Source organism: Megalobrama amblycephala, linkage group LG7 (genome assembly GCF_018812025.1).
Source record: "Megalobrama amblycephala isolate DHTTF-2021 linkage group LG7, ASM1881202v1, whole genome shotgun sequence".
NCBI classification, from domain to species: domain Eukaryota; kingdom Metazoa; phylum Chordata; class Actinopteri; order Cypriniformes; family Xenocyprididae; genus Megalobrama; species Megalobrama amblycephala.
The window spans coordinates 48,460,725-48,474,600 of NC_063050.1; the positions used below are offsets into that span (position 1 = coordinate 48,460,725).

At 36.1% G+C, this 13,876-nt stretch overlaps 1 protein-coding gene across 2 annotated transcripts in view; it reads left to right on the forward strand.

Moving 5' to 3' along the window:
* The window catches only part of nol11 (nucleolar protein 11), a 59,311-nt gene that overhangs the window by 13,284 nt on the left and 32,151 nt on the right, over positions 1–13,876 (forward strand). For both annotated transcript variants that reach the window (XM_048197907.1, XM_048197906.1), the window contains exon 4: positions 10,602–10,750. In XM_048197907.1, coding sequence (XP_048053864.1) covers positions 10,602–10,750 — 149 coding nt within the window. The remainder of the gene's footprint in view (positions 1–10,601; positions 10,751–13,876) is intronic.

A 13,876-nucleotide genomic window follows, 5' to 3' on the forward strand; every position in this document is an offset into this window, starting at 1 on the left:
AGCGCTTACGGACACAAAAATCGGTGGCCGGAACGTTATAGGCTAATTATAACATAAAAACAGCAATCAGACTGCCTGTGCATTTTAATAATTTATTATCAAAAATACAAACTGTAACAGTTAAAAAAAAAAAAAACAGTTTTGAATAAAATAAACTAAAATTCGTTCTTTAAAATAAATTAAATAAACTTATTAGTAACTTAGGCCTAGTACAAAACAAGGCAAAAAAACAAAAACAAATAAATACTGTAGCAAAAACGCTGTTTGGTATAAAAATAGTAAAATACAGTGGAAAATTAATATAATTTTTATATTGTTCAAAAGGAAAATTAACAAAAACGAACAATTTAATAAATGCACATGGCACAACGCCAAAACTTAAAATAAAAAAGGCGGCAAACAAATCAACACCCTAAGTATTTGATTAAATTGTTTAGAACAACTATTTTTAAGACAAAATGTGGAACAAATAATTTAAAGAACACTAATACAAATCAAAAATATCAGAGCAAAGCCGCCAACTGCCATTAAGACGACGGATCTTGACCTGAAACAACAAATTGCAAACATCAGACAAATTTTTCTTACAGAAGAAAAAACAACTTCTGCATTATATAAAAACGAATAAATAAAAATATGTATTTATTTATTTGTATAGCCTACCCGTTATAAAAATACCCGTTTTTTTTTTTTTTTAATATAGCCTAACAGATAGCAAACAGAAACACTACAAAAAGGAAATTAAGCATTCTTACCTAAGCTTTCAATTTTATTTTATTTTTTTCATATTATGTGAGAGGAACACAAACCACTCACTGAGCATTTTAAAGCAGCCAACTATCAGCGGGTAACTGTACTGCAGAACAGCAGGTATCATCACATTAAATGATCAAATAAATCTTTTGCGAGACACAGAATAATTTTGGTGGTCACCAAAATATTTTCAATGCAGGAAAAACCCTGTTAACATTATATAAACTCAAAAAACGCCCCTTATAAGACAATGAAACCAGAATTTGCTAAAACTAAACTTAACTGGGTAGAGCAGATTGTGATCTGAATGCAAATGTTCAGCCAAGACACATTACTGTTTACCCTTGGTATTAAAGTGCCCCTATTATGCCTTTTTAAATGTTCCTAATATTGTTTTGGGAGTCTCCTACAAGCATGCAAGGTCAAAAAACACTTTTGTTTTCTCAAAATATACATTTAAATTAACCTCCATTCTCAATGTTAAACGATTTGTTAGAAGCAGTTCAAAGAATCAGTTTCTCCAAACCCCTACTTTCCGTGAGCTTACACTGCTCTGATTGGTCAGAAGGCCCAATCCTTTGTGACTATAGGTCACAAATATGGTACTGCACGTACCCCGCACCCATTGCCATAACTGAATGACAGCTATCAATTCGCAAGACATTGTATACAATGTATGGACAGAAAAGATGGCATCGATTTTACCGTATCAATTCGAGCCTAAGTCCAACGATGAAACGTCTGAAGTAGTCGATCAACCAGAAACTGATTTGCATTCACGACTCTAGTACGACGTTTCTATATGGGCTCACCATCAGACCACCATCATATATTAAACTTCTAAGTCTGATCATTAACCTCTTAAGCACTGGGACCATTTTAGGGATATCCACCTGGATATCCACCTGCATACCCAAATTGAAAAGCTTCCCATACCTATATACAGTGGTCTAAATACAAAATCTTGGTGTCATTTTACAGGAGGCCCTTTGAAGTTACATAAAACACTCCTAAAAGTGATAATAAAAATTATAGTATATATTGTGTATAGTGTATACTTTATTAAAAAGTCTCCCCATACCATTTACAGTGGTATAAATCCAATATCGCAATGTTATTTTACAGAAAACCCTTTGAAAATACATAAAACACTGTTGAAAGCTGTTTTATCACTGTTGCTCACTAATCTTCAACAGAAACTGAAACAAAGAAATGACTGTTTATACACAGTTTTTGCACTGTAATAATACCCATTTCACAATATCAAAATGTAGATTTACTGAAATGGCAATTCTATTCAAGTTTGCACACTTGTGTACAAGTAGCCTTGCCATATCATCATAATGCATAGGTTTGACTTTTTTTTTTTTTTTTTTTTTTTTTGTCATAATAATATTAATATATAATGCATAATAAGAATAGGTTTATCATATTGGTTGCTGTTCTTTCACAAATTAAAATAATAATAATTCAAAAATGTAATCATTGTAAATGCACCAAACACTCTCCTCTCGTGCATCCTCCCCATTGCGTTGCTGGCCGAGGCAATAATCACTTTAGTTTCACTTTCAAAGATCTCTTTTATCAATGCTTTTCCGTTTCTAGATGTGCTTATCAGTCAAAACTCGTGAATCAACCAGAGCTGAACGTGAGAGAAATCATGTCCCACGAACGCTAACTTTCGAGCATGATTTATATACCGTCGACATGTCCTCAGAAAACATTAGCATGCTTTGATCGATGGTTTGGAGATTGCGTGTTTCTCTGTTCGAGAGCGCATTTCCTGTTCTGCACATCCGCGACAAAACATTTGATTATTTACGAACGAAAGCTCACAGAAACGTGAAAATGGTCTCATTTGAAAGAAAATATCCTAAGCTAAAAGGTGATAGTTTGTAGCTTTATTGATACTGTTTTAGTTTGATACTGACTAAGCAGCCCTTATCAAAACTGGGGGTGGGTCAATTTCTGTCTTTTTAAAACTGCGGGGGTCCTGACCCCCCGTGTCAACGGCGCCCCTGGAACTGTATCAGAATGCCAAGTGAAGCTGAAAACCTCTAACATTTTAGACCAGATGTGTACACAGACTTTTTTGTCATAACTATTAAAGTAAAAAATGGCTATATCATTGTTTGACATTACAATGGGTGTTTACTGTTTACAGAGAGAATACTTGGAGAATAACTGGTTTGCGTGAATAATAATGTCAAATAATGTTCTTAGTCTTTTCTTCCTGTGGGCGAGACTACTTACTATGAATTAAATGGAAATCAAATTAAATACAATTTGTGTAACCAAAATGCCAATAATGCCCTAAAGAAAAAGGAAAAAACTTGGTGTGTGACTTTTAATTATAAACAAGCCTGAAATACACCGGGACTCTTATTTTGAAATGTCTACACAATTGCAGGCTGATCCTTCAGATTCTTACAAACATCTTAAACATTTTATATAAAGGTCATAAAGTAGACATTGTAATAATTCATCAACTTGAGTTCATTAGCAATCGCTTGGCATAAATCTGCGCTTTTCATTAATTGAGAATCACTTTGAAGCAATCTGAAGTGCTGTTGCGCGAGCTTGTAGAACATGCAACAGCGCCGCCTTGTGACTTTGCAACATGCAGCGTTCTTTGTGAAATATTCAGCGTGTCTCTGCAGTGCCCGTCGGAATGTCAGCGGGAGTTAGGGCCGTCGCGATAACCGCAATATCGTAATACCACGCTATTTACGAGCCAACCGCAGAGGACTGCAAATACCGCAGCAACTGCAATATTTGCATGTTTATTTTTTGAAAGGTATGTCCTTCTCGTTTTACACTTCATGCATGTGTACTAAATATTAAATAAGTTAATAATGATAGCATAATGTGTACCATGTTAATTTGTACAGAGGCTCCGTAGATTTGCACTAAACAAGCCTAAACAGACATTGAATGTGAGCAAGATCGACTGAGCGCTTGCAATTACCTGCATCTGTTCTTCAGGCCAAGACATATTCGTGAAAAAAGGTTGTCTTGTGCAAGGATAGAAATCTTTCCCTTAGCATCAACACATTACTGGTCAGCTGAGCCTTATAAAGTGGCGCTCAAAGTTAAAATGATTTCAACAGCATTACATTTCATTACATCGCTCTTTAAATGAATCTGCGTTTTTGAACGTGCAGTTGAATTAATGGTTTAAAGACTCAAAGACAGTCCCTTGCCGCCACCTTGTGGCGCAACAATGTAACTGCACTGACTGACAGCCTGTCTGGAACGCGCAGAGATGAGTAGTTCTGCTTATACTCGTGAAATATCAGCAAAAAGCCTCTCGTTTAGTCAGATGTGAGGATCTGAACTAACTATTATACATATAACAATAGTCCTACGATCTTATTGTCAGGTTTATGTTCTGTTATGTAGACCCTTATTTTGACATTCTCTTGTTACTTACTTCCTGTTTCAACACACTATTTAGTTTTGTTATTGAATATGACCATGCTTCACAGATTTTATATATATACACATACATACACACACATATAGCGGTAAAACCGCATATCGCGCTATTGAGCCACTCAAAAATACAGCAAGGGAAAATCCTTAACCGTGACAGTCCTAGCGGGAGTAAACTGTTTTGACGAACACATAACGAGCAGGTACGAAATGTGCAGGGCGAGGGGACATTTTCCACTAGTTAATCGATCGCGGATGGTTTCATTATCTTGGGCAGATATAAAAGTATGAGGATAAAAATAAGTAAAGCAAAAATGTGTCTCCAAATATATTTGGGCGGTGGTTAATATACCTGGGAGGCCCACCCAAGTAAAGTCTATCTGTGGGAAGCACTGCATTCTATTACATTTTAATAAAATAATAAATAAAAATAATAAAAACGCGGAGGAAAAAAATTGTTTTGTGTGTTGTAAACTCCCACTTTAGCTGAGCACAAACGTGAATAGCTGGTAATGCATTACGCTGTGTCAACAAAAGTCGTGCTCCATCCTTGATCATTACTCCAAGTAAGACAGTCAAGCTGCATTAATCAACAAATTTTTAGCGCCTGCGCGTTTTGCAGGATTTTTTTCACATTGCAGCAAAACAGACTTAAAATACTCCATTTCTTGTCATAGAGACATAAGTAATATATATTAATTGAAACTATAGAATGTCATCTTTTATTTGTGTACACTCAGAGTAAAAACACAATGTTGTGCTTTTTGTAAAATAAAGAAAACTAACATGATGCGTGATCTCTCGTCTCCCTCTGAACGAAGTCCAATCTGATAGTTCTCAGAAAATGAACTGTAACTTATGAAAACTGACAAAAAAAATGACACTTGTCTAAAGAAACGTTGAAATGTCAGGTTTTAAATCGTGCAAGTCAAATCGAAAACAAACATTCTGTGTTTATGTAATCTGTATGAAAAGAGAGCCATGTCAGAAGTCCGTGATTCAGCTCATTATCCGCTAATGCGGCCACGGCCACAGAGCGAGCGCTATTCAGAGGCAAATTCAGAGGCAATACTTGTATGCATTGTCTCAATCGTGTATTTATTGTCTTGAAAAGTGTTTATTTGGATGTTAAAGCCATGGTTGGCGATCTCTAGAAGACATGCTGTTAGTTCCTGGTTCCTTTTCTTCTTTATATGAATTTGTGGCCTAAAGGTGTACAGAGCACCCTCCGGCTGCAAGTATGAATTGAAAACACAGTATCCAGCACTCATAGTGATGACAATATTGAATAAATATTACTCCTCAGTATAGAAAATTGACACAAATATATAAGAATCCATCAATATTTCTCCAAATGTGCATGCTTTTAAGCTAAAAGCCTATATGAAATGCCATAGAGGTAACATAATTGTTCAGACACTTTTCATCACAGAAATACATTATATTTTAAAGAATATAATAGAATATTATTACAATTTAAAATAATGGTATTTCACAGTATTGCTGTTTATGATGAGCTGAGACATTATTACAGAGGGTTTTTTTCACAGCCTACCTGACTGAAAGGCCTCATTAATATGCAAGTCATTTCAGGTCATTATTATGCGATTCTTTTGTCTTCTCAGGTGTAAATGACCCATTATTCAGAATGATTCATGCCTCCACGCATACTGTGTTTCTTGACAAAAAGTGTCTTACAAAAACTAAATCAATATATTGTTTTATATGAAGGAGTAGGCAGCATAATTTTTACATAATTCTGAAGCAAAAACTCTAGTCTACAACCTCCAATACACAGAAGTCTTATGAACACAGATTTAATATACTTTTTTTGGCCTTATTTCAGTGACTTAAGTTTTTGTTTTTTCAATAACCACACATAAACATTATTCCTTCAAAAATACAAACATGTACATACATGTTCCTCACATATTATGGTAGCCTAGTTTGTGCTGAATACAGTGTAATGACACTTTTGTCATTTATATGTTTATGAACAACTGAAAAAAGCACAAATGTCAGGGCATGTCAAAACTTCTCCAAGCCCCAAATCAGCCTCAGACTCCAGAGGGTTAACGATTGTAAGGCTGATTATGAATGTAAATTGATACTTATGACTGATCGCTAGGGCTGTGACGGTATGGGTTTTTATCTTACTGCGGTGATGAAGCAACAAATCCCGCAGTTTGGCGCAAGGACATGTTTGTGTGCATTTTGTTGTGCTTTTACCAGAACGAAGCGCTTGATCTTCTGTGTAAAGACTGTGCATTGTGCACGAGTGCCAAAAGAACTGATAACAGTGGCAACGAGCAAAAACAACTCATTCCAGCAAGAGATTGCCTCTTATTTAACACAGACCAACGCATTTCTTATTGAATTGAGATGTTTCTTTCTTTTAGGTACATCTGTACAATGCCGCAAGACGTTGCAAAAAGGGGTAGGGTGGTGGGGACATGTCCCACCCAGAAATTATGCCTATACAATAGTACTTTGAGGAAACTATTAAAAATATTCCACAGAATGAATAGTCTTGTTTTATTTGTCATTTCTACGACTTTCCAAAAGATTGGGAAAAATATAGAAAGATTGCTTACGTTGGTCAGAAGAGAGAAATATGCCAAAATAGCCGTCACTCTCTCAGCTGTCTCTCAGCTGTTTGAGATGTTTCAGAGAGATTCAAAGATAGATCAAAGCGCATCATTTTTATTTTACAAAAGCAGGTTTTGTTTTTGTCAGTGTACACCAACAAAAGTAGATCATTTTTAGATTGTAATGATGTCTTGCACTAATCTGTATCGCCAAAAATGACGGAGTAGACCTATTTTAAGTTGTTTCAGCTGTCATGAGGAAAAACCCATCAGAACACGCCGGCGTGTTAGTCGACCAGATGGTCAAAGAAAACGTAGCCTATTTAGTTTCATATTTGTTTGAATATTAGACTATAGTCTAATGTTCAATTAGTTTTTAAATATTCAGAAAGTTTTTAGCCTAATATTAGTTTTTAAATTGCATTTATTTTGATTATGAAAAGTGAACAGCATGACTAAGATAGGACATGCAGTGGGTCAGACATGATTTTGACCACATCATTAAGTTTTGTTTTGTAGTAAGCCTTTCTTTAAAGTGAATTTCATTTTGTATAAATTGTATCTTAATTTTAATGTTTTATCAACCAATTGCCTGGATTTAATAAATAGGAAGAAAACCAAGAATGTCAGGCGTGAACGTCATAATTAATTGATAAGATGTTGGTCTAACAATATATTGTAGTTGAACATTATCTGTAGAAATCACGTCCTGGAACCTAGCAGTTAATTAATAATAATCAGACGCACGCACAAAATAAATCCCCCATATGTTTGGACTGTCCCTCCCCCTTGCACGAAGCAGTTTATTTCTCCAAAAGCACTTGAACATAGGACAGAAGACAGTGAGTGAATTATGATAAACAATGATTATTGTGTTTATAGTTCATATCACACACCATATGCACTCCTGTAACTTTCACCAGCAAAATTAAATAAATAAATAAATAAAATACAAAAAAAGTGTGGTGATGACTGTGATTACCTCAACACCGCGGTAGGCATCATGACCGCGGTGATGCAGTAATGCGGTTATCGTCACAGCCCTACTGATCGCGCTTAAATGCGTCCAGTTGTGTTCAGTCGGCCATTACAGTCTGTGTTCAAATTCCATGTGTATGTACAGTGGTGTGAAAGTGTTTGCCCCTTCCTGATTTTTTTTTTTTTTTTTTTTTTTTTTTTATATATATAAATGTTTGTCACACTTTAATGTTTCAGATCATCAAACAAATTTAAATATTAATCAAAGATAACACAAGAAAACACAACATGCAGTTTTTAAATGAAGGTTTTTATTATGAAGGGAAAACAAAATCCAAACCCATAATTGTGGTTTATCACACCCGAGTTCAGTTTCTCTAGCCCCACCCAGGCGTGATTACTGCCACACCTGTTTGCAATCAAGAAATCACTTAAATAGGACCTGCCTGACAAAGTGAAGTAGACCAAAAGATCCTCAAAAGCTACACATCATGTTGAGATCCAAAGAAATTTAGGAACAAATGAGAAAGAAAGTAATTGAGATCTATCAGTCTGGAAAAGGTTATAAAGCTATTTCTAAAGCTTTGGGACTCCAGCGAACCACAGTGAGAGCCATTATCCACAAATGACGAAAACATGGAACAGTGGTGAACCTTCCCAGGAGTGGCCAGCTGACCAAAATTACCCCAAAAGCATCCAAGAGGTCACAAAAGACCCCACAACACTTGCAACTGGGCAAAAATGGCCTGTATGGCAGAGTTCCAAGATGAAATCCGCTGCTAAGCAAAAAGAACATAAAGGTTTGTCTCAGTTTTGCCAGAAAACATCTTGATGATCCCAAGACTTTTGGGAAAATACTCTGTGGATTGACAAGACAAAAGTTGAACATTTTGGAAGGTGTGTGTCCCATTACGTCTGGTATAAAAGTAACGCAGCATTTCAGAAAAAGAACATCATACCAACAGTAAAATATGGTGTTGCAAGTGTGATGGTCTGGGGCTGTTTTGCTGCTTCAGGACTTGGAAGACTTGCTGTGATAAATGGAACCATAAATTCTGCTGTCTAACAAAAAATCCTGAAGGACAGTGTCTGGCCATCTGTTCGTGACTTCAAGCTGAAGCGAACTTGGGTTCTGCAGCAGGATAATGATCCAAAACACACCAGCAACTCCACCTCTGAGTGGCTGAAGAAAAACAAAATGAAGACTTTGGAGTGGCCTAGTCAAGGTCCTGACCTCAATCCTATTGAGATGCTGTGGCATGTAAGCATTTTACCATAATCGGATATCGGATTTACCGATAAACGTCGCCATCTTGTGGGTGTTTTGAGAATTGCTCGCAGGATCGCCATTACAGTGCATCTGAGGGGAGACGAGACAAAGGCGTGCGCATGTATAGTTATCTGCTTTGCTGTAATTAGTAAACTTTAACATAATAGCCATTATTGCGCAAATTAGATGTTACATAAATGCCTGAAATGTAGCTAGTTTATGCAGCTTGTCCCTAAGAAAGAGACAAGCTCACAGTCATATGATAATCCGTAAGATAATCTGTTCTGTCCCAATAAAGATATAACTTTGCATGAATTTAAATAATACAGTCATAAAAGAGCACGTTGGAAATAAAAGCGCTGAATTTTTAATTCTCTCTCTGTCTATGCTCATCATTAGTCTCGTGAAGTCATCTGCATTTTACTGTTCACTCAGCGGGTTGATGCTCAGGAAATGCTCCTCCAGCACGGCCACCACATGCAACTTTTAACAAGATTTACTTGAAAAAAAAAAAAAAATTTTTTTTTTTTTTTTTTAGGCTAAAGCAAAACTGATAGGCTTACCCCTCTCATTTTGAATCCAAATATGTTTCTATATTTGCATGTAACATTTTGGTTGCTGTTATTCATTATGTTAAGGCATTGCACTTCACTCGTGTCCCAATATCCACGTAAAACGGCATCTTTCACACGTGCAAAAATGAGTATGGTTGGGCATGCTGATTTACAGTGGACCAATTTAATATGAGCAATGTAACTTTTATGTTTGGTTGACTGCATTTTAGGACTGGTGTGTGTGTGCGCGAGGCACCGGCTTGGGTTTACTTCCTTTTATATAGCCTACACAATTTTGTTTTTCTCGGTTCACAGAAGCGCTGCAGGTGCGTGATGTAACGATGTGTGAATCCTCATGTACTTTTATGCTGTTATTTGCACATGTAGGCTAAAGCTAAACCCCTGAAAAAAAACAAACAAAAAAAAAAACAGTAGGCTGTTATATGGTATTTTTATTGGGTCACAAACACCCATCTATTCTAATTTAATTTAATTTTAATTTGACATTCTAATCTTAATGGTTTATAATTTAATAAATAAACTAAATTATCAAAATGCTCTCATTACAATTCTCCACCAGATTTACTATGCTGCACGCAAGCTCACGCTAACTCAAAAACTTAGCTAGCTGAGACCTGACGTGAGATTTGTTCTGCCATACAGTTTCCAGTTTTCTGTCATAAGTCCCTTTCATAAATGAGGCTCACTGTTTCTCCCCAGTATACATACATTTTTAGTTTCTGCTTCATATCCATAATCATTTAAATCTGCTTCTGTTGATTTAATCTCATTGCTCTTTCACAGCAAATTTTAACAAAGACCGTATTATTTGACCATCAAAGTGTGCCTTGGGACCTATTGTTGGATTTCTTTAGCAAAGAGTTCTTTGACCAGACATATAGACTACAAATTCAGTGAGGTCACTTGCGTGGACAATTTCAAATGGATTGTCTTGGACTGATTTTAATACCACGTGTAGCTTTTGAACATTATTATCTGAGAGATTATTTTTCTGCCTTCTAGGTTTCTGCTGCTGTTCTCAGAGTGCTGTCAGCTGCTGACTCTGAGCCTGTGGTGCTGTTTTGTTGTGGGGCTGTCAGGTTCCTGGACTCATTGCTTGCTTCCCCACAACAGCCTATAGAAGATGTTTTGGCAGAGGAAGAAATGATCAGGTCAGTGTTTGCAGGCTTCTCACTATATCATCCTTTTTTTAGTAGGGCTTTACACAGTGTTCCAAATTATTATGCAAGTGAGGTATCAGTGGGATTTCAGTACAATAAACATTCAGATTTTAGTTTTTCAAAGAAAGTGTTTATTCGTATCTTTTTAGATAACTGGTATCAATCTCAGACAGGTTTGTTAAATAGTTTGCCAGGCCTACTTGGATAAATGGAAACCCTACTTAACACTCTGGAGTCGGAGGTATCGCCGGCAATACCACTTTGGTTTTTTTTCTTGCCAGTGTGAAAGAGACTAAAAATACTGTCAATTTTGCACATACAATTAAGAGTTATACACCATTTTAATCTGTGGAATATCTTCTTTTATTTGTGTACACTCAGTAAAAACATGTTGTGCTTTTTGCAAAATAAAGAAAACTAACATGATGCGTGATCTCTCGTCTCCCTCTGAACGAAGTGTATCAGAGCTCGAGTTGAAGATGCTTCATCGAGCCCCTCCTCAGTGGATAGCAAGCCAAATTAGCTAACCTAATACCCTAAAGATTATATTGGCAAACGAACTCGTTAATATACAGTAAGAACATGAACAAAGAAACAAAGTAAAACAAACTGACACATACAATAAAACAAAGATACAAATGAAATAAAGTGCTTTCATTTGTTCATGTGTTCAGGTAAGTAATATAGGCCTAGCCTATAAAAGAAATCAAAGTAAAGTAACCAAATGTAAAATAACACTGCATGGTTTTCACAGTATAAATTAATAGATTAATGCTTATTAAAGCTAACTATATTCAGATGAAGAGCTGTGAGTGATTTTCTCTTTGCATTTTCTTGTTTGATTAACACTGATGGCATAATCGTCAGAAGGTGACTGCTGTCACTTTAAGACAATAGATATTAACACACATCAGATTTTCTCTCAGCTGTTTATGTACACTTACGATATAAACTGCGTTTAAGTAGCTAAACACACACCAATCCGGTTATTTTAACATATTGTTGTGTGCATTTGATCGTTTGGACCTGCACCTGAAGCCCAACGTGTAATTTGTCTATTTGCGATCTGTTTTGGAGCGCGCACACAATTCAGCCTGAGGAACAGCATCTCTTGCGCGGATTACTGTGCTTTCAACGTTTTAAAACGTTGATAATTATCAAACATTTACTGCAATTTAGCAACAGTAAAGACTGAATTTTACAACAATCACAGATTGTGCTGATTCTGACGTTAAGTTTGGGTTTAGGGAGGAATGATCGCGCGAATAGAAGGTGTGCTAGACGAAACGTGGCTAGTTTTTAATAGTTTTACCTCAGATATCTTCTTTCTGATCCTTGGAAGCCAAAATCGAAATCAAAAATAAAATAAGCATAATATCACAGGCCTAAAGTGTAAGCAGACGTTTAGTTGTTTAGTTCTCTCCTCCATCGTCACCATTAAAAAGGGCTTTCATGTGAGCGGCTGCGCGCGCTGTAACTCCTGAGCGCTTGAGCGCGATCTCTCTTCTGGATTGCGAAAGCAAAAAATACATCATACAAAAAAGTCCTAATATTATTGCATACATACACATCTGGCGACTCTGGCGAGATAGAATTCGCAAGATAATGTCTATATAGCAATAATAGTGTACGTGTATTTTCTTCATAATTTCTCCAGTACCGATAGCAGAACCATTAACGTCAGAGCTTATCGATACACTGGTCTTTCATAATTTAGCCCCGGGGCCAATATAATACCGGGTTTCGGTACCCATCCCTAGTGAAATACTAATCACAAAAAAATTAGACTTATGTCTAAAGAAACATTGAAAAGTCAGGTTTTAAATAGTGTAAGTCAAATGTCAAACGAAAACAAATGTTCTCTGTTTATGTAATCTGTATGAAAAGAGCCATGTCAGACGTCCTTGATTCAGCTCATTATCCTCTAATGCGGCCACGCCTACGGAGCGAGTGCTTCAGACGCAAATTCTGAGGCAATACATGTATACATCGTCGCAGTCGTGTATTTATTATCTTCAAAAGTGTCTATCTGCATGTTATAGCCATGATTATAGCGATCTCTGGAAGCCTCTGTTAGTTCCTGGAATGTCACATGCAGAGGTTGCGTTAGACTTAACATTGTCCGTCATTTTGATGGAAAGGGTTGTAAAAAATCTGTCATAATGTATTATTACCCGTCATTTTACTTTTCATCTTTTAATTATAATAACACATTTAATTGCTTCAAAAATAAAAGCAGTTAAATGTGTTGTTATAATTAAAAGATGAAAATTAAAATGACTGGTAATTCACACGTGAAATTTCTCTGTACTGTACTATAGGCTACGTGTTGGTAGCCATTAAAGAAAACATAGTTTTTTATGTATATTTAAATAGTCCTATGTTATGTTTTAAATTCATCTATTTGATTATGAAAAGTGAACAGCATAAGATGCACAGTATGTCGGGGCACATGGAGTCGGTCAGACATGATTTTGACCACTTCATTAAGTTTTGTTTTGTAGAAAGCCTTTAAAGTGAATTTCGTTTTGTAAAAATTTTATCTTAATTTTAATCAATGTTTCATTAACCAATTGCCTGGATGTAATAAATAAGAAGCAAATAGCAGAAAATATAATCATGACATGGAGGCACGGGCACAATCACTGGCGCGTGAACTGGAACACGTCTTACAGGCTAAATGAATCAAAACTCAGCGTATAGGCTGCTTGCCTCAGAGACATGAGAAATATCTCTGTAGAAAGCATGAAATATCTACTTTAATGAAAACGAAATAATTCAAAACAAAAAGAAATAGGCTACTCTAATTATATAGACTAAACTGAGTGAAGTGCATTCTCTCTCTAGGCGCGTCCACTATGAGAGTCAGTATGTCAACTTCGTCTTTGCCACCGACACTGATTCAGGAAACAATACTTTATTAATAAACAATTAAAATGTCTCCTTGCTGTTTTGGTCACAAGACCAATATCAATTCATATATCCCAGTCGATCTTTTGGTAGGCTATATGCTGTTTTCAGTTGATGAATAAACAGTACATAGTGCGCCTCCCATCTAGGGCTGGGCGATATGGACAAAAAGTCATATCCCAATACATTTAGGCTGAATATCGATAT